The sequence below is a fragment of the Halichondria panicea genome, chromosome 13, assembly GCF_963675165.1.
Source record: "Halichondria panicea chromosome 13, odHalPani1.1, whole genome shotgun sequence".
In the NCBI taxonomy this organism is placed as follows: domain Eukaryota; kingdom Metazoa; phylum Porifera; class Demospongiae; order Suberitida; family Halichondriidae; genus Halichondria; species Halichondria panicea.
Genome location: NC_087389.1, coordinates 411,643 through 430,687, shown reverse-complemented (window position 1 = coordinate 430,687; position 19,045 = coordinate 411,643). Strand labels below are relative to the sequence as shown.

Sequence of the window (19,045 nt, the reverse complement as noted above, 5' to 3'; positions counted from 1 at the left end):
GTTTGCTTTTTGGATTTCTTGGACATGTACACAATACAAGCTTTCTACAAGCTGGAGCGAGCTAAATCCTTTGATCTTGCAACAAGGCTTGCATGTTTTTTGCTTGTAGCAGCTTATTGCTATGCAACAGAGCCACCCACGTGTTTGGGATTTCATTAAATCTTATATCTAATTGAAGCATACCATCACAAGAATGCAATGGCAGAACCACTGCCTGAGAGAAGCTACCCTCTGCCATCTCCTCAGCCATCAAGAGAAATGTTAGAAGCGTCATGGGGACTAGACCTCACTCCAGAGAGAGATGTGAAGCCCAGAGAAAGACTGAGAAAGTTAAAAGCCCCTAGTTCTAGACGATTGAAAGCTCATGATGGAGGATTTGCTGATAAAGGTACTACATCAATGTTATCTCTTCACTGTAATTTAATCCTCCGTGTCTGATTTCTAGCCCCTGCTCTATCCATTCCCCAACTCAACTCGACGGCCGTGCTGTGCAGTCAGATCCAGCAGCTCAAGCTACAGCCTAGTAGGGACCCCACTCAACACTTGCACTACTCTGACCCTGAAACTGAGAAGAAGCTACCGACAGTTGTCAAAGATAATATAGCCGTATTATCCGACTTGGAAGGTGTTCTCAACCAAAGACCTGTGACAGTGAGTGGAGTGATAGTCATCACATCAGATCTTAATGATTGTATTTATATTCTGTAGGAGGTGAACATACCCAGGCATACTACTCGCTACTCTAACTTGGTCTCAGTGGAGGTCAGTGATCATGAGAGTGTGGTTGCACAACCTTGCAGGAAGAAAACAAAGATGCCCGTCAAGTCATCCACTGAAGAGAGTGGACCATCACTGATGGAATTGTATCCTTTATATATACAGAATGACCATTGCATACAATGTACACGTCTATAGCGTTTGTTGCTTAGCTACATTAGCCTCGTTCCTAGGCCAATTTTATTGAGCAAATAATTGTGTTTGTCTATGTTAAACCTTGACTGTAAAATTATTGTGAACAGCTTTTCCTCTGAATTGGAGTGGGAAGAAGCAGCCTGGAATGTGGACACGAACTGTTACGCTAGCTGTGTAGAATCATTAGATGCACCAAACAATTTCCCATCCAGTTTTTACTCATACATGTATCAATCTTGATGCTTTCATTTTCTGCGCAGATACCTCCTCTATCAATCATTGATCTTACACCCACTCAATTGTTTGATGCTTAGCAACACCTCACAGCAACAACTTGACCTTATCCAGGCCCACTGTACTCACTGGCTAGCTAGACTCTCAGCACAGCTAGCTAGCTCTATTGGTATCAATGAGTGACTCAGAGAGACAGGGCCTAAGGCGGCGGTTTGATGCCAGATTGGATGCCTATCTGCGGAGGACTCTCTCCCCTCAAGATCATGACAGAATCTCCACCTCTGTCAAGTGTGTCGCCTCTCTAACAGGGGACGTTCTGAACAAGCACAAGTATGCAATACTGGGGCACAAGTGTGTCTATCTCGCTGACGTGCCTCCCAAGAATGTGAAGGTGGCCGTACATCTCCGAGATGTGCAGTCCGTCCAGATGGTGAGGAAAAAGGATTATGTTCACACGGCCCAATCTACAGAGCTAATAGAGCTAGTGTGTGCAGCACCGCCACTCATTGCATATTAGCATAATGTTAATTTAGCTCATTGTGCGTATGCAACAACCTGTAGATGCTTAAAAATGCATTGCTAGCAGTCAGTTGCTATGAATTTAGAATCTCAATCCCTCCGATGATAAATAACATGAATAACGTTATATTTATCACTTATCCACACACGTATGTATACACAGCTCGATGACCTGCCAGGATTCCTCAACCGCAAAGATAGTGAGAACACAGTTCACATTCAAGTGCGCTACCACATGAAAGCTAAAGAAAAATCAGACATTTTCTCGTCCATCGTAAAACGGTCTCCTTCCGTATTCAGGAAAACAAAAACTGACCCCCTAACGACCATAACCCTACCCCCCACACCCATATCCCTCACACCACCATCCTCTCCACCCCCCGGTAGCAAAACTCACCCCGGACCAAGAAGCAAATCGCTGAGTCCCAAGAGCCCTCTTCTACTCTCTACCAAATCATCACCTCAAGCCAGGCCTCTACCTAGTTTTGTGTCACCAAAGAGAGCCGCAGACATTAAATTTCGTTCATCCCCAATACATGGAAGCTTGAACAGTGTCAATATTGATGAACCCTCTTCTCTAACTGCAATTCCACGGTCTCCACAAGTTCCCTCTAGGCTGACCTCCAATCATCGCTCACGTTCTACAAACACACTCTTTGCTCCTGGTCCGCTAACAGTTCAACAACGATCTAGCTCATCCAATAACCTATACGCCACCTCCCCTCTGACTGAGTCTAAGAGACAGCACAATTTATTGAGTATAACAGATGCAATGGGCCTGAGTACAGAACAGGAGAGGACAGCTTCAGATAGGTCTGCACTAGGAGTAATGGACCTCTATATTCTACAGCCGGTGTCAGACTTTTACCACCAGCTTTGTGTAGCCTGGGACAACTGGAACATTGTAAGCTGCTCACACTGGTCCCATATAACTGTCTAGTTGTGCTTCTCTCTACAGAATCAACTGTGTGACACTGACGACACGCAGAAGCATAGATCACCACTAACACAAAGGTATGTGTTAATTTGCTGTACATATTTCACTTTGTGTGCGCTTAGGGACCACTTCTCTCAGCGCTACCTATCTTTGAAGCAAGACCTCCTACAGTGCTCCCCCCACCAGCTCGAGGTAGCCGCTGGACTGGCCCTAGAGTTGTCCACTGCTGCACAGAGATACAGTGTCATCAAACGTCTGTTCTGGGAGGTCAGTTAAAAAGCAACGGCATTTTGTGTACATATAATTATTTGTGGTACTTTTACAACATAGGATTGTGAGTTGCTGGATTTTTGTGTGCATCAACTTGAGGCTCATCTAAATCTCACAACGCCATTACAACATTCTATGACCGATAGAATGGAGTGAGTAATAACCACTACTGTTACAGTGTGTGTATGATCATCACGGATTGTGTGTGTGGGTACAGATATTCAGTTATCTTGATGGACATGGTGTACCAAATGCTCAAGGAGACGTACCACATAAAGAAGAAGATGGTTACCCTGACAAGAAATGTACTCATCTCTCTAGCTACTGTCATCATCAGCAACTCCCTCAACACACCTCACCCTGAGGTAAGCTCTCTAACTGCAGGGGCGGATCCAGAGGTAGTTCGTTGGGTTCGTACGAACTACCCTTCCAGCTAGTATATATTAGCTAGCTAGCTAGCTATATTATAGCTGTACTGTCGTGACAAAGTACGTCCTCTCTGCCTAATAAAAGGGTGGGGCTGGTTCTCTTTGCATAATAAAAGGGTGGGGCTAGTTCTCTCTACATAACAAGAGGGTGGGGCTGGCTACTGCAGCCACATTGATTTGCACCGTGGTCAAGCGATAATATTATTATATCTAGCCATGAATCCTTGACTCCTGGTGTAAGAAGAGGAAAGTTTCAGGTAAGGGAGAGTGCATGGCACTGCATATTGAATGACACTGCATACTTACATGTATAATTGCTATAATCATTAATATATTGATGGTCAAGTTCTACAAGTCTATAGAAGTCTCCTCTTCACCAGCCACCACCGTCTGTCTTTCCTACCATCTCTCCTCCAGTCACAACCATCTCCTGTGTTTATAAATCATGAGGGAGAACATGAGGGTTAATTAGTGGGCGTGGTACTTTAAAAGGGGCGTGGTCACAAACATTTGCGCGGACAAGAAGTACTATAAGAACCCCCCTTCCTTAAATCCTGGATCCGCCCCTGAACTCTTAGCTGTCTGCATTCCATAACTATCTCTCTCTCTCTCGTTTCAGTTGGCCTCACTGGAGAGAGAAGGGATGGAGAAGTCGTGTGGTATTTTATACGAGCTGCTTCAAGTGTGTCTGCAGACACGATGGCCTGAGGCTGACAAGACCTCACTCGTTATCACTAAGGTTGTGGATGACATCATCAAACTACCAGGCTCGGTGAGCAACTACCATCACTCAGTGTGTGTCCTTATACTGCGGCCTAGGTTACATTTGTAATTAAGTACATGAGAAGGCTGCTCCATGATATTATTTCAACTGTTGGATTTGTACAGATGGATTTCCTAGGCAGAATGAGTACCTATATGTGTGATGTAATTGGGTTGAAGTCTGAGTCTGTGATTGAGGTGGCAGCAAAGAATCGAGTGTCACTACATCACACGAGCTTTGTACTTCACTGCTTGCTTCAACATTGCTCTAACGACTCTATGAGATTGATGAAGCAATGTTTAGGAGACAACTTCAGGTACAGCCAGTGTATTGTCCATCTGTTCACCACACAGGCTTAGCTACTATACATCTATTGTCATCATGTACACATGTCTTGATTGTGTCTCTCCATTCATTCATTCCTTGCAGATACTATATAAGTGTCACAAGGTGCAAGCAAGTACTAACAGGCTGTAACCCTCTCTCACGAAAAACTGTCTCATTTCTACAAACTGTGAAATCAAAAATCATATAATCTCTTATCTCAATGTCACAATTGTTAACAAAATATTTTCCATGAACACAATAAACAAAATATTAAGATGTTTCTTTCAATTGAGAACTTGATTCAGTACTACTATCAACAGAGTTAGGTTCAGTATTTGATACTGTCTGCGGAGGCTGGGAATCTTCTGTTTCTTCATTTCCTTCCTCCTCGTCCTCATCATCATTGTAGCGACTGTACTCCTCAGGATACTTGAGGAAGCACTCTTGCATGCCTCTGAAGTGGGAGATACAATCGGAGCCCTTCTCCTCCTCTGTACTGGAGGGGGGAGAGGAGGTATGGAATCATAGTTAGGATTTTTTTTTTTATTTTGCACACAAGCGGGTGAAAATGTGCCGGGTTCCAAATTAATAATTAAGGGAGTGATTGAGAGCTATGAAATTTACTTGGGTTCATTGCACATACCATAATTACAGTTTTAATCGACAGTGGTAAGTATTTGGATGTGTTCACTACTCACCTGTAGTGAAAACATGAAAAGGCATCCTTGAATTCTTGTCCACAGGTGCCGTGTGCCATACCCCCCAGACACGGACAGTCCCAGTTGAGCTCCCCGTTGGGTAGGACCACCCCGTACAGGTCATCCTCTGCCAAGCTTGTCACCATCTCTGGCTTCTCTATGTCCTCTTTGGTCACAAATATGGACACATCCTTGCCTGTGTGTGTGTGTGGGGGGGGGGGGGGTTGGCAGCACACATCACCAGGGTAGTCATGCTAGTACTAAATGCATAAAGTTAAAGTTAGCTCTGATGCATTTCAGACAACACCCACATTTTCAGAATGGAATAAAAATATTAATTTACCACTAGACAACGTATTTTTAGCTAGGATATAACAGACTTAGGCCTAGTAATTAGAAGTAGCTGGGATACCGTAAACACATTACAAGAGTAGATGTACACTTGCCTTCTTTCTTGCAATAAGACATCTTTTTACCTTGAGGGGAGACTGGAGGAGACAAACACGTGGGTGGGAGGGGCACCAGTGACGACGTTTACCAACTCGATCAACATGGCTTCCAGGAGTGAGGTTTGTTATGTGACGGGCTCAGAGATGTGCCTACATTCTCATTTTTCTTTTTCAGATATTGAGATTGTACAGGAAGCTTCACAGAACATGTAGGAAAGTATTTGTGGACGACGTCGAGGCTCTGAATGGTGCGTTGCATAACCTAGCTCAGTTATTCATTCCATCCTCCTCAGTGTTTAGGAGGAGAATCAAAGATGACTTTTGGAAGAATCGTCACATGACAGAGAAAGAGGAACTCACTAAGGTTCGGTGTAACGTTAGAGTAATGTGCTGTGTATACTATTAATGATTCAACAATTCACAGGTGATTGACGAAGCCACTGAAGCGGAGAGGTTTCTAAGGCAGAATGTTGTGCAGCTTGTTCAAACCAACCAAGACACATACAGTAAACTCAAACATTGTAGTATTGCGCTAATCACAAAAATTATTACACAGGAGTCAAGATCAGAGAAGACACAGTACTCAATGACAACGTTCCACTAACAAAATAAACAAAATGACTATAATATTATTATATAATTATTGTTCAGTTGTATGTTCAGCTATTGCCATTTCTTGTAGATCTTCTACAGCCACTTTTGTACTCAACAATTGTTGTAACTGTATCATGTCTGTTTCAATATGTTCCATGTCTTTCATGAATGGTTTCACTAATGGGATAAAGATATTTACTTACAGCCACACATAAAAAACAATGTACACTTACCTAAGGGCTTAGGCTTAGGCATCTCCTTTTTAGAAGCCCGAGGCTCGGACTTTGTCTGCTTTGATGCTTTAGACTTTCCTGTAATACAGAAAAAAGTATTATGTCTATACACATAATATGTACAGATCTAGACTAATTAGCAAGCTCTTGCCAGTTGGTCTTACCTTTTGTCTTGGATGGCAGCTCCTTTGTAATCACTTTAGCCTGTAATTCCTCTATCTTCCCTGCAAGGTCTGCCGCACTAGTGTGGAATTGTCCAAGAACGTCATAGAAAGCCTTAGCCAAGCGAACCAGGTCCATTGCATCCAATTGATCATTTTCACATTTTTGATCAAATTCTCGAAGAACTTTTTTGAGCTCCAGAAATTTTCTTAGCTGTATCAGATGAGTGTATGTTGTATGAAGCGAAACAAAATGTCTGTCCGTTCTCCGTTTTGTTTTCACTCTGTCTTTACCAGCTATAGCTACTTGATGGAAGGCCACAAGTGCAGAAGGTTGATAGCAACATCCAGGAGGCGACAAAATATCGAGCATATCAAACAGAGAGGCAAGTTCGTACACATGGTGGATAATACACGCAAGTCCTGCATTCATATTCATCGAATCGACAGTAGGTCTCTCAAACACTTCAAGGGGAGGATTCTCACAGGCACTCATCAAGCATGTAGCAAGGAATACATTCTTTACAACCTCAACATTTTCGAAAGTACTGGAGTCATCTTTGAGAGAGCATGCATGGAGAAGTGAGGCACAAAGTAAAACCGGTCTTAGTTGGCTTGCTACATGTGGATTGTAGCCTGTAGGGATAGTGGCACTGCCAAATGGTAGGCGTCTCAAATGCCTTAGTGATTTTGCTTTCACAATGAAGGGAATGAGATATAGCACTTTGCTCAGGTCTTGCATTTCACGAATTTCAAGCAGTAATGAAGAGCTGTCACAAGTAAATTTGAAATCTTTAAACCTCACCGCAACAGAAATACTTTCTGTGAAATTGCCGTATTCACGAACCTTTGTAAGGCCAAGCAGCATGTAGATCACTCTTCTCAAGAGAAACGTCAAATCATATGCACATACAAAGGTTTGAGTGCTCGATGTTTGACCTTCCACATACTTGGTTCGCCAAAGAATTCCGCTATGTGCGACAGATGAGAGTCTACGTGATATCCTCCCTTCTTTGATGCCACGGCGTACCATGTCTACCACAGGAGATTCGGACAATGGCCGAGATGGCACTTTGGGGTGTCTTTGAATATCACCACGAACAACTTTTGTTGTTTTGCACATTTCAACAAATGATTCCGCTTCTCCATATGCTTCGTACGTATGCTGAACTGCATCAAAGAATTCCGGGGATTGCAATAAAATGGCCTGAAATGTTGGAATTTCAAAGAAGTGCTGAGATACTCCTGAATAATCAGCCAACCACTTAGCAGCGTGTCTTATGAAAGGGTACCCCAAATCCATTTGTCGGTAAATTTTGTACGATCTTGTGTAATCATTCCCACAAATTATTGATATAATTTTGAGATTCTCCACTTCAATTTCGAGTGCGTTGGCTAGAGTCCTGGGTGTTATCAAATCACAGATTACATCTGGCGGCATCTCATTGAAAGTTGGTTTTCGTAAGCCGAGGATGTCTTCACGATCGAAGAACTTGCAATGAATAATAGTACACCTCCTCATCATAACCATGTCTGTGTCAGTGGACAGAATACCACACACCTCCGGATGCATTCGTGCATAATCAGCCATTTCAGAATCGGCTTCACTTTCACAATGAATTATCTGAACATCAGGAACTTCTTTTCTCACCGCCATAAGAACGTGTAAGATAATGAGTGGATACTTCCTCCATTTCCTGACATCTTCGGGGTCTAACGTAGGATCGTAATTGCAATACTGCACACATTTCTCAACAAACTTCAAGCGCTCATATTCTCTACTTTCTAAAGTCAACATTTTGATTTCCAAATCATCCAGTGAAGAACCTCGGGATCCATCAACAAAAAGAATGGGCTCAGCATGACAACATAGCAGTGCTCGCAATAGTGCAATAAATCTGTTGGAATACTCCACGTAATCTCCTCCGAATAAATAGCTCTCCTTTTTATAGCTACCTTCTGTAATTTTTGCTTCATGAAAAAGTTTTAATAGCCAAAGCAAAACACTGAGAAAATCACAGACAATTTTTGCACGCTTTCCAGATTCTTGTCGTTTCTTCTCAGCAAGTCCAGCCAAAGATTTGTTCTGCAGTCTTGTCTTGGGGTTGGTGCGGAGGAACTTGAGCAGGCCTTGGACTCCCATAATAGATAAAAAGACAACTTAACGCCTGGCAATTGCAATAACAGCATGCATGCACTAAGTTATAGTTAGTTTAACTGGCTTGTACTATGTTTAGAACTGTACTACTATGTTTAGCTACTTCCTGTCATGCTTCTTCAATGAATATGCTTATAACTACTATTTGACGTCACTGTTGCTATAGCTATGCAATGAATTTGCTATCTTTTTAAAAAGCGCGATGGCTGATTCAAGCAAGCGTCTATGATTCAAGCAAGCAATTGTGAAGGCTGTGTTTCTGCATCTTTATAGAAGGCACTTCAAGAAAGTACACTGGTGCTACTTGTCTACAAAGAGTGCAAATGTACCCGAAAATATCATTCCACAAGCCTACTGTACTGGCCCAGTGCAGTGCAGTCTCTTTAGTCTGAGAAACACTTGGCAGTCTGGACCCTTCTTACTGCTCCTGGTCCCATGCAGCAATGCAATAAGCAGGTTGTGACAACTAATGTTGAAAGTTGAAAAAAAGCAACACAAACAAACCAGTATCGTTCGGTTCACGGAGTTCTTCCAAATTTGCCTCCTTTTTGGAACTATTCATCGCTCGAACTTGGCTCTTTTTATGTTGACTCAAACATTAGTAGACCCTTTTTTGTATTGAATTCTCTCTAGCTCTAATATTGATTGAATTGAGTAGATCTAGTGTGTCATTGTTTTAATTGAAACAGTGTGTCAAAAAACCCAATTTTATTGCAAAGGTGGGATACTGTATTCAGTTCTAGCTGTACATGTAGTTTGACCACAAGCCACAGTATATGGCTGTTATACACTAGGGTATAACAGCCATATACCATGGCTGTGGTCAGACAGGTTGTATAAGTAGTATAAACTACAACTGAAGCCTTTGATCTTTGGTGCAACCATAGTACAAGCTTCTTTTATACTCCCTTGGCAGCATTCATTGCTAAACAGCCCCACCCCCACATTTCCTCACATGACTACAATAAATTCATTGTCTGAGAGTAGTCATTTAGACCCCCATACAGTGATCTCAAGACAAGTACATATATACAATTAATACAAAGAAGTATGAAAATACACAAGGACAAGAACCTACTACACAAACAACTCATGATTGTTGTCTCATTGTGTTCCTAGTCACATGAAAATTGACTCTAGCAAATTTCTAACGAAACCGTGATTAAAAAAACAAGTAATTCAATTGTTTGCAAGCGTTACAATGGTAACTGGTCTAGGATTTCTGGACCTCCTCCTCTGCTCCAGTTGGCTGCAAGGGAGAGAGGAATGGATTAAACCTTGTGACATTGTACTACATGGAATTAAGAGAGAGTACGATTTCGCTAAGTATTTCTAAAAGGGAATGCAAAACTTAGTACACCACATCATTAATTTCAGTACCTGTCTATTATTATATATATATATAAGGAGAGCAACTAAAACTGCAGCTCATATTCTTTTATCACTGGTGGCAACTAGCACACATGCACGTACCTCAGTGACATTGACAATGGAGTCAACATAGAAGTCGACCAGCTGGCTGATCCACTGGGACTGGTTGCACTCCACTGGGTAGTTCTTGTTGGCAAAGGCCTGAGGGGATAATAATAACATAAATTCATGACAAACAAAAAGCGGATAGCAGAATATTCAGAAGTGGGTATTCAGAGAAATGTGTACAAAAATGTGTTTCCAAGAAGATCATTCAGTCCATTCAAAGAAGTGTGTACAAGTTTCCCTGTCTATATTCATGGTGCACAGGAATGATGGCAATAATGTATAAAGTACAATAATTATCATGAATGGGCCCAAAGGTACACTACAAGGTGGGTGGGGATCCCCCCTCTGTCAAGGCACACCCACACAGCTAGCGCACACACTCACTGACCAGAACAAATGTTCTCTTGGAGTAGGCCCAATTCTTGAGGACCATGAAGTCCCAGAAGTCCAGCACCTCCTTTGTCTTGTGGTCCACCCTCAGAATGCCTTTGGAGCTAACTCCCAACAGCACTGGCTTCAGCTTGGTGCTATGAAGCAGCTTCTTACGAGGCTCCTACAAATGAGAGGAACATTATGTGAGGGTAATGTCGGTCATTCTTAGGCAGTAATGTAACTCTAGCCAGTAAGCTGACTGCTGCCAGCACAATACAATGACACAATAGACAGCATGATTTGAAAACAACACCTTAGAGAAACTATTGAGTTCTCATTCACTCACCCTGGCTGGAAAGAAGATAGCATTGTGGGTGGCCAGTTTAGCACAGTGATTGGAGTACGCCTCATGGACTTCGCTGTGGCTCTTGCCCTTGAGGGTTTCTTGCTCTTTGTACATTTTCTGCTCCAGACCTCGAATACCAGCGTACTCCATTGGCAGGAACTCAGTTGGCCTGGAGGAGAGTAATACAAGTATAGGTAATTTGGAGCTGCTTATTCTAAGATTCACGTGATGTGTTTACATCAGAGAACTGGGACCATTCAAAACGTTAATGCCCTCAAATGAGCCATTGTAGACATTCTAATACGATAATAATAGTCTTAAGAATCAATTTCAGTTGTACCGTACTGTACCTGCAGAAGCCGACAGTTGAGTGCACTGCCGTCCGGTCCAGGAAGTAGGCCTGGTACTGCAGAGCGGCCAGTTTGACTGCATCGTCCTGGTTAACGGGAGTGATCCCCTGCACTATGGACAGCCAGTCCTTGGGGAACTCGTCGTCAGGGTCAGCGCACATCTCATTAGGGGAAGCAAAGCTGCTGTCAGTGGCTTCATCGTCTGGACTGTGTTTGTGTGTGAGAGAGTGCACTCATGAACTAAGCTTAAAATGAAGCTATTACTTTTTAAAATGAAGCTATTTTTAAAGTCTTTCACTTTTTTTGTTTTTTTTAGCAGTTTCAGTAGACTAAGAGGCCTGATAAGTAATGAGCGTGCCAATTAAATATACAGGGTCTCCTATAGAAAATGGCTATAAAGTTTGACCATACATTTGTTTTGGTCTATTGAACTCACAGTAGGTTGAATATCCTGCTGGTGGTGATTCCTTGCATTCTGAGGGAGAGGTTGGACTTGAGCAGTATAGCTTCTGACCCTTGGTCCGGTAGACTCTGACTGTCCACCAGGTGAGTGAGTGAGCCGGTGCGGTTGATACGAGACAGGTCACCTGAGACACCATCTGTCTCCCTCACTGTCGTTAGACACGCTCCCTCCACATAGAGCAAGTAGTTGTCCAGGTTGTCTGTGCGTGGGCGTGGTTATGATGTCACAGTGGTATCAACAATGTATATATATATAAAAGCTGTACGTGCGTTACATGTACTTAGCGTCACACTGGGTGGAGGGATATACATCGCACGTCATGCATGTCCTAACAACATGGTATAGGAAACCAAGAATTTAAGTACTTTACCACGGAGCAATATCAAAGCAAGGTGTCACACATTGTACTGGCTTTAACTAGATGGGACCCCACTTAATTTTGTAGCTTTTTGTACATATTGCAACACTACAGGCAGTTGCGCTCACCCAATCCGAGGACATCGCAGAGTCTTTCCTTGAGCTCAGACACGGGCTTACTGATGGAGAAGATCTGACGATGAAGGAGGCCATTAGGCAGTTTGATAAAAAACATTCGGTACTCTCTCATAACAAACGAAAAGTCCTGTAAGAAAGAAAAAATGTACGTACAGTACTAGGAACTTAAGAGAAACCACAAAGTACAACACATACACTATTATGATGCAGGCTGAGCTTGCCCCTCCCCCTTTCTGCTTTACCTTGAGCTCATCAGAGGCTCTCACTGGTTTCTGCTTCTTCTTAACAGTCTCAGTGTCATCCAGGGAGCCAATGGTGCGACTGCGCCGCTGCTGCTGGAGCTCTCTCTTCCCGATACGAGGACTCCGTCCAATCTGTTCCGGGGAACGGGCCTCCAGAGAACCAAAGTTCAGAGTGGATGCACGCACACCTACACACAGATAGGCAGTAGTAGACACATACGAGATATAGACATGACTGTTCAACCACAGAAACACTGAGTTAACATGCTACAAACACTAGTCTAAGAGCATAGTACACTGACATACAAACAGCGCAAACACTTATACTGACATACAAACAAGTCTACCTATACTGAAATACAGGGTTGTACAGACAAGTAGCATACTGACATACAAACACAAGGGTATACAGACAGTGACATGTACCGTGTCTCTTGGCAGTGTCGGCTGGTTCAACGACACTCCTCTTCATGTGCTGAATGAGACTGGTTCCCTTGAGTCGTGGTGGAGCCGGGTGGTGGGGCTCCTCCTCCTTAGGGTCTGATAGTATCTTAATGTCCTCGTACAGGTGATGTTTACGAGCATAGTGGGTGGGGCTAAGGGGTGTGTCTTCACTGAATGAGGAGGTGGGACGACTAGTCTCCCCTGGTGGAGAGTAGGGGACTGATTCAGGCGGATTGGTGGGTTGAGGGTCATACTCGCCCTCATCTTCAACTATCACGCTAGGGGAGGACTTGTAACTGGCTCTCTCAGAGTGTGCACCGCCGACAATGTTGCTGGCTCTGGTGCTCTCTAGCAGCTTGCTGGGTGTGTCGTACAACTTGACTCCATCAGATATCTTGAAGCCCTTGATGTAGTCATAGAGTGGATTCAGTTCTTGGGACCATCTCAAACGAGCGTTGGATTGAGGGCTGAGGAGATCGGCAAAGGGGTCATGCTGAGGTCGTTTCTTATCTCTGAGTTTGACCTGCTCAAAGTGCGCCTTTCCCTCGTCCTTTCCTATCTTGATCTCATCATCACTGCAGAGACACACTCACACAGTAAACATCAGTAACATACATACATGTAACCGTATTATTACAATACTTTGCTGGTGAAAAACTTTTACGAATGAACCAAATCAGCAGAAAAATTGCAATATTATGGTTGCGAATCAATCATCCTCAAAAAGTTCACAAAGTTCACATAATTATGTTTGATGCTCGCAAAACATTCTAATAGCTGTACGTACAAACGGTATAGGCAGTTGTTCATCATAAATGTATATACAAAACTTATGAGTCATAATGATGACTTACCTGTTGGTGGGTGTGCCTGCTTCATCGCTGGACTCTTCTAAAATGGAGGGGGTGCTCCGATCATGATCAACGGGACTTTCCCTTGCAGACACGGGTGTGCTCAAAGCCGGTTGAGAAATATTCCGTCGAGGCAGTACGAAATTCGATGGTGAGAGAGAAATTACTAGTTCTGGAGTGCTAGCTTCAGGGTCAGACTTGTCGGCGGCAGGAAGATGATCGTAGACAGAGCCCTCTGATTCAGGACTGGTACTAGCACGTAACATGAGCTGAGCTGAGGCTGAACGAGAGTTGGTGGGGTCCGAGCTAGAAGAGGCCATCGATGAAGTGCGCTCTTCCAGTCTATCGTAGAGGTCGTCGGAAGCATTGCTGACTCGGTCTGGCGGTTCCATGCTACCCTCTCGGCTGGAGGAGGGGCCTTGCTTGATGATCATGCGCTCACTGGAAGGGGAGCGGGTACCCGAACTTGAACTACTGTCGCGTCTCAGCAAAGGGGTCATCTCGTCACTGCCAAAGCTACCGGTCAAAATCGATTTTGGTGGTAACTTCTTCTCTGTTGGTTGGTTTTTAGCGGTTTTTGCTTCACCAGGTGGAGGGCTTTCCTTGTGTGTGATCGCTAATGGAGGGGGAGTCTCGTGCTGAGGTTGCATCTTTCGTTCAGTGAGAGGGGAGGTGGTGTGTGGGGAGGACTTCGTGGACTGGGTCATTGTGACCTCCCCCTTAGTGCTTACTGGGCTCGTTAGAATTCCGTTTGAATGTCTCTTGTCATTCAAAGCAATCTTATTACCGAGTAGGTCTCTGGCGGCTTCTTTCTCTCCTTCTTTCACGCCGTTTACTGGGGTTTGGTCTAGAAACCCCTCGAGGGATCGCTGACGACGAATCTCGTTGGTCGATTTTGAATCACTATCCAACTTGGCACCATATGAAAATGGCCTGATGCGTTTCGGTGTCACGGCAATGCCCGATTTTAGATTGTAATTAGCTCTGAGTCGACTGTCCACTTCAATATTTTGTGTAAATTCCCTGAGGGGATCGGCTGTAGATGCATTCTTCTTGGAACGTCTGTTCAGAGTGAAGGACTTGATGTCATTTGCAGCGGACGACTTAGGCTCTGTAGGGGGTATTAGAATAATAGGCTTTGTAATTCCATATATAGGCATAAACGTGCCTTCAACATAATCATGTACATTACGTTGGTATACCAAAGATGCAACTGACCGTACATATGATATTAAATCACCTGAAGAAAATTTTTTCCTGAGCGTGAGAACTCCACTATCTGGGACCTGGGACATTGGGGGGTTGCTCAAAGCTTGCTCCTGCGAGGGGGGGGGGGCAGAAATCATCATATGACCATCTCTATGCAACCGTACACTGATACAAACACACTCATCCTACTAAGAGCATTCTGAGGAGTTGTGTTGCTAGGTGGGGTTACTCACGAGGGCAGCTTCTGGGTCCTTCTGGAAAGCCTCAATGTACAAGCAAATGGCCTCCCCATCGTCTGTACGCACGAAATAGTCTGCCTCTGTTTTCAGTTGCTGAGGTAAGGAGAATAATATAAAGTTATCAGTCACACACACACACACACCCACACCGCACACAGCACTCACCAGTGTAAAGGAGTAGCCGGAATAGTTGCAGTCCTTGATCTCAGAAAACCTCCAGTGGTTAAGCACCTGCACACACACACACACACACACACACACACATGGCATGTTGTAAAACGTGGAATGCGGAATATGGAACGAAGAGCATGGATAGTATAGCAATGGTATATAGAATCTGAATGGGGGGAGATATAGAACACCCACAGAACTTGGCACAGTTAATACAAAGCTCAGGACCATATGCTAGCTGTGACACAACGGAGACAGCTGTTGGTAAGGTTACGCACTGCTCATCTTACAGTACAGGGGAACACTCACAGAGCGGTACAAGCGACTAGTTAGAGACTGGTTATAGTTAGAGACTGGTTAATTGGATGACAGTATTCGTGGTCAGTTAGCACACGCTCATATTACACCACAATCACACCACACAAAGGAAGACAGAAGGTCAAGACACACTATTATAGTGTATAAGTGCCACAATGGGGGTTGGCATACTACAAGCCAGTACATGAAATGTTTAGTCTGTCTGTACATTTATATATAATTATATATCCACAGTGTGTGTGTACCTTGGCTGTCTTACTGTCCAGCTTGTACACACCCTCCTTCCCCACACCGAGACGAACCAGACTACTGGACTTCTTGCTGACCAGCTCCTGCACAGGGAGAGAGAGTATGGGATAATGGTACACAGGGAGAGAGAGTATGGGATAATGGTACACAGAGAGAGAGAGTATGGGATAATGGTACACAGGGAGAGAGAGTATGGGATAATGGTACACAGGGAGAGAGAGTATGGGATAATGGTGCACAGGGAGGGAGAGTATGGGATAATGGTACACAGGGAGGGAGAGTATGGGATAATGGTACACAGGGAGAGAGAGTATGGGATAATAGTACACAGGGAGGGAGAGTATGGGATAATGGTACACAGAGAGGGAGAGTATGGGATAATGGTAATGGTACACAGGGAGAGAGAGTATGGGATAATGGTACACAGGGAGGGAGAGTATGGGATAATGGTACACAGGGAGGGAGAGTATGGGATAATGGTACACAGGGAGGGAGAATATGGGATAATGGTACACAGGGAGAGAGAGTATGGGATAATGGTACACAGGGAGGGAGAGTATGGGATAATGGTACACAGGGAGGGAGAGTATGGGATAATGGTACACAGGGAGGGAGAGTATGGGATAATGGTACACAGGGAGGGAGAGTATGGGATAATGGTACACAGGGAGAGAGAGTATGGGATAATGGTACACAGGGAGAGAGAGTATGGGATAATGGTACACAGTGAGAGAGAGTATGGGATAATGGTACACAGGGAGAGAGGGGGATAAAGGGACACACAAACATCACACGACGACCGGCCTCCATGCATTAATTCAACAGCTAGCTATACAATAGAAATGGCCGACACAGCTCCTAGGAAACATGGTGTGGCAGAGAGCTAGGGTTGGAGCACTTGCCTTCCCGTGGAACCAGACCATCTGCTTGAAGTCAATCTTCTCTTCATCGTTTACTGCCTCCTCCTCACCATCGTTGACTTGTATAAGGGGCGTGTCCTCCGACATGGCTCAACTCCTGGGTGTGTGTCATGTAAGCCAAACCATGCATCTCAGTACAGCAACTATGATGACATTAAGCCATTCAATATACATACACACATATCTCCACTCAGTGTTATTATAGAATGGAGAATTGACCAAATATGGTGAATTCTATCCATGGGGTAAATTAATACTCTTGTGTAGTGAGATTTAAACATTCCTAGCTCCATGAAGAATAGTCAAACATGCTTTGAGAATTGGCAAGTGGCATGTTTCACATGTCAACTGAAACCACGCTAAGTAGACTGGTCACCTTGGAAATTTGGCAGCTGGTCGGAACATTTCAGTGAGAGCTAGTACAGAGACTACTCAACACATGACATTCCTACTGTGTACACTACTGTAGCTGCACGACACACACACCCACACTCCACACACCCACCCACTCCACACTCCACACACCTATGCACAATGCACACTTGCTTATAGAGGTGGTAGTCATCACACATTATGATGTGATAATTTTTATTGTTGAAACAAATCCAATATGGCCTGCCTATATAAGGCTCTGTAAACAAACCGTTGCTTGGTATGGAGAAGCAATAATCAGCTATAACAAGAATGTGAGACAATACAATGCAATACATGGGGACATTAGTTTATGTCCCACAAAATCCCTGTAGAGAACGATAGACTACTGTAACAGAGTACGGCTATACTAACAGGGTTGAAGCCAGCTACTGATATTCTATAAAAAGTTTGTGGAATCAGCTTCAAGAGATGTACTAGAATGTACTCTGCTATATAAGACAGTCTTACAATAGAGGACCAGTATTAGTGTACACATGACTAGTAACGACTGCATGCATGGAGTATCCACTGACCTGTACAAGAGATAATGCTAATATGGAAATGGAAACAGCCGAATTTACATTGGAATGTTAATCCCATTCAGAGCCAGCCCCGCATCCACAACCTTAGTTACCTATCCACAAAACCTTGGTTACCAGGTTTGCTAATCATAGCAGAGCTTTGCCTCTGCCATGAGGGAGCACCTGTTGTGTCTAAGGTTTTGAATAATTATGGGCACACTTGTGTTGTTTGTTTCCAACAGAAAGACAAGCACACCTGTACGCGTGGGTATTGCCTTAAGCAACAAACAAACAGAAACAAAGCTGTATATGCTTATCAATCATCAACAAGGTAATGAAAAAGTGAAACCTTGAGAACTGAGCTCACACACACAAACACCATCACTTGAATCCCCACAACCATTGTCATCACAAAACAAAGCAGAACCATCACAAGAAAACATACATGAACATGACCACTGGTGGATTAGTGACATCACCAGGCTTTACAATATGAGGGAGAGCACACACCACGACAATACCTCAAAACAATACAAATGTACAATCGATAATAGAGTAACATGACTGAGTGAGTTGCCTGGCCCTACACAGTCTGGCATGCAATAAAGACCTCCTGATTAAACGAGCCATTCCAAATACCGTTGCCCCACCTTTATGGACCCGACAGCATACACACACACGTACAATATTCACAATGACAAAGCACCTGCCTCAAGCAATTAAGATAATTAACCTAACCTTGAACTATTAATGGTGGTCATGGGAAAAAGCTTACATTTCCTGTTACTATAATTGCTCATATTTGGGTGCGTTATGGTACACACACACACAGCAGTATTAGCTACTAGCTATCACTACAAGGTAAGGTAAGTAGGTAGTATCATTGAATACAGAGAGAGTGCCTGACAGGGTTCTTTGCATGTGGGTACTTCGTTAACACTAATATGTTCACCTAGCGACAATACTTGTATCCATTCTATGGACGTGCATCATAAGCTATGGTCAAATACACATACTGTCATATCTGGAGCATGCATAAAGACATCAATCTGTACATGCATAATAATAATCTTATTAATATCCTCACCTAGCTAGCTCTGGTTAGATGTTTGGGCTCTCCAGAAACTGCTGCTCGATACACGGGGCACACCGACCAGGGCTCTAGTCCACTCCACTCCACTCACTATTAAATACCTATATCGTTTACGCTACAGAGCTCAGCTCAGCAGAGAGGCTCGACCGGCATCTTTGTTGGCATGAATATGTAATATGATTACAG

At 43.7% G+C, this 19,045-nt stretch overlaps 5 protein-coding genes across 5 annotated transcripts; 2 read left to right on the top strand and 3 right to left on the bottom strand.

Moving 5' to 3' along the window:
* The first annotated feature begins 145 nt into the window (after positions 1 to 145).
* Positions 146 to 4,685, top strand: LOC135346796 (uncharacterized protein C12orf56-like). The gene is made up of 12 exons (XM_064544538.1): positions 146 to 388; positions 446 to 651; positions 709 to 863; positions 1,020 to 1,576; positions 1,829 to 2,569; positions 2,624 to 2,679; positions 2,725 to 2,869; positions 2,933 to 3,024; positions 3,090 to 3,237; positions 3,920 to 4,072; positions 4,189 to 4,379; positions 4,493 to 4,685. The coding sequence occupies exons 4-12, from the start codon at positions 1,322 to 1,324 to the stop codon at positions 4,596 to 4,598; spliced, it is 1,887 nt and encodes a 628-aa protein (XP_064400608.1). The 5' UTR covers positions 146 to 388; positions 446 to 651; positions 709 to 863; positions 1,020 to 1,321; the 3' UTR covers positions 4,599 to 4,685.
* Positions 4,579 to 5,614, bottom strand: LOC135346811 (mitochondrial intermembrane space import and assembly protein 40-A-like). The gene is made up of 3 exons (XM_064544555.1): positions 5,535 to 5,614; positions 5,089 to 5,284; positions 4,579 to 4,886 (listed from the first exon to the last, which is right to left on the bottom strand). The coding sequence occupies exons 1-3, from the start codon at positions 5,554 to 5,556 to the stop codon at positions 4,661 to 4,663; spliced, it is 444 nt and encodes a 147-aa protein (XP_064400625.1). The 5' UTR covers positions 5,557 to 5,614; the 3' UTR covers positions 4,579 to 4,660.
* LOC135346812 (complex III assembly factor LYRM7-like) lies at positions 5,517 to 6,321 on the top strand. Its single transcript, XM_064544556.1, has 5 exons — positions 5,517 to 5,657; positions 5,713 to 5,785; positions 5,831 to 5,901; positions 5,962 to 6,043; positions 6,094 to 6,321. The coding sequence occupies exons 1-5, from the start codon at positions 5,523 to 5,525 to the stop codon at positions 6,147 to 6,149; spliced, it is 417 nt and encodes a 138-aa protein (XP_064400626.1). The 5' UTR covers positions 5,517 to 5,522; the 3' UTR covers positions 6,150 to 6,321.
* Positions 6,063 to 8,762, bottom strand: LOC135346790 (uncharacterized). Its single transcript, XM_064544529.1, has 3 exons — positions 6,529 to 8,762; positions 6,365 to 6,442; positions 6,063 to 6,308 (listed from the first exon to the last, which is right to left on the bottom strand). Exons 1-3 carry the CDS (start codon positions 8,666 to 8,668, stop codon positions 6,178 to 6,180), a joined length of 2,349 nt encoding a protein of 782 aa, XP_064400599.1. The 5' UTR covers positions 8,669 to 8,762; the 3' UTR covers positions 6,063 to 6,177.
* A 933-nt stretch (positions 8,763 to 9,695) lies between these two features.
* Positions 9,696 to 19,036, bottom strand: LOC135346774 (uncharacterized). Its single transcript, XM_064544508.1, has 16 exons — positions 18,854 to 19,036; positions 16,814 to 16,928; positions 15,908 to 15,994; positions 15,339 to 15,404; positions 15,168 to 15,266; positions 14,966 to 15,044; positions 13,729 to 14,836; positions 12,857 to 13,449; positions 12,431 to 12,618; positions 12,180 to 12,315; positions 11,667 to 11,892; positions 11,231 to 11,437; positions 10,881 to 11,049; positions 10,551 to 10,715; positions 10,157 to 10,255; positions 9,696 to 9,932 (listed from the first exon to the last, which is right to left on the bottom strand). Exons 2-16 carry the CDS (start codon positions 16,916 to 16,918, stop codon positions 9,897 to 9,899), a joined length of 3,363 nt encoding a protein of 1,120 aa, XP_064400578.1. The 5' UTR covers positions 16,919 to 16,928; positions 18,854 to 19,036; the 3' UTR covers positions 9,696 to 9,896.
* Between the last annotated feature and the right edge of the window lie 9 nt (positions 19,037 to 19,045).

Excerpts from the sequence above, each read along its gene's own strand:
- LOC135346796 (XM_064544538.1), top strand. The coding sequence starts at position 1,322 with ATGAGTGACTCAGAGAGACAGGGCCTAAGGCGGCGGTTTGATGCCAGA. Across the intron at positions 1,577-1,828 it reads ATGTGCAGTCCGTCCAGATG|CTCGATGACCTGCCAGGATT; the intron begins GTGAGGAAAAAG and ends ATGTATACACAG. Across the intron at positions 3,238-3,919 it reads TCAACACACCTCACCCTGAG|TTGGCCTCACTGGAGAGAGA; the intron begins GTAAGCTCTCTA and ends CTCTCGTTTCAG.
- LOC135346812 (XM_064544556.1), top strand. The coding sequence starts at position 5,523 with ATGTACACTTGCCTTCTTTCTTGCAATAAGACATCTTTTTACCTTGAG. Across the intron at positions 5,902-5,961 it reads AGAAAGAGGAACTCACTAAG|GTGATTGACGAAGCCACTGA; the intron begins GTTCGGTGTAAC and ends AACAATTCACAG. Across the intron at positions 6,044-6,093 it reads AACCAACCAAGACACATACA|GAGTCAAGATCAGAGAAGAC; the intron begins GTAAACTCAAAC and ends ATTATTACACAG.
- LOC135346811 (XM_064544555.1), bottom strand. The coding sequence starts at position 5,556 with ATGTCTTATTGCAAGAAAGAAG. Across the intron at positions 5,285-5,534 it reads GTCTTATTGCAAGAAAGAAG|GCAAGGATGTGTCCATATTT; the intron begins GCAAGTGTACAT and ends ACACACACACAG. Across the intron at positions 4,887-5,088 it reads TTTTCATGTTTTCACTACAG|TACAGAGGAGGAGAAGGGCT; the intron begins GTGAGTAGTGAA and ends TCCCCCCTCCAG.
- LOC135346790 (XM_064544529.1), bottom strand. The coding sequence starts at position 8,668 with ATGGGAGTCCAAGGCCTGCTCAAGTTCCTCCGCACCAACCCCAAGACA. Across the intron at positions 6,443-6,528 it reads GCTGCCATCCAAGACAAAAG|GAAAGTCTAAAGCATCAAAG; the intron begins GTAAGACCAACT and ends TCTGTATTACAG. Across the intron at positions 6,309-6,364 it reads GCCTAAGCCTAAGCCCTTAG|TGAAACCATTCATGAAAGAC; the intron begins GTAAGTGTACAT and ends TTATCCCATTAG.
- LOC135346774 (XM_064544508.1), bottom strand. The coding sequence starts at position 16,918 with ATGTCGGAGGACACGCCCCTTATACAAGTCAACGATGGTGAGGAGGAG. Across the intron at positions 15,267-15,338 it reads CCGGCTACTCCTTTACACTG|CAACTGAAAACAGAGGCAGA; the intron begins GTGAGTGCTGTG and ends TCCTTACCTCAG. Across the intron at positions 12,619-12,856 it reads CGACACTGCCAAGAGACACG|GTGTGCGTGCATCCACTCTG; the intron begins GTACATGTCACT and ends ATCTGTGTGTAG.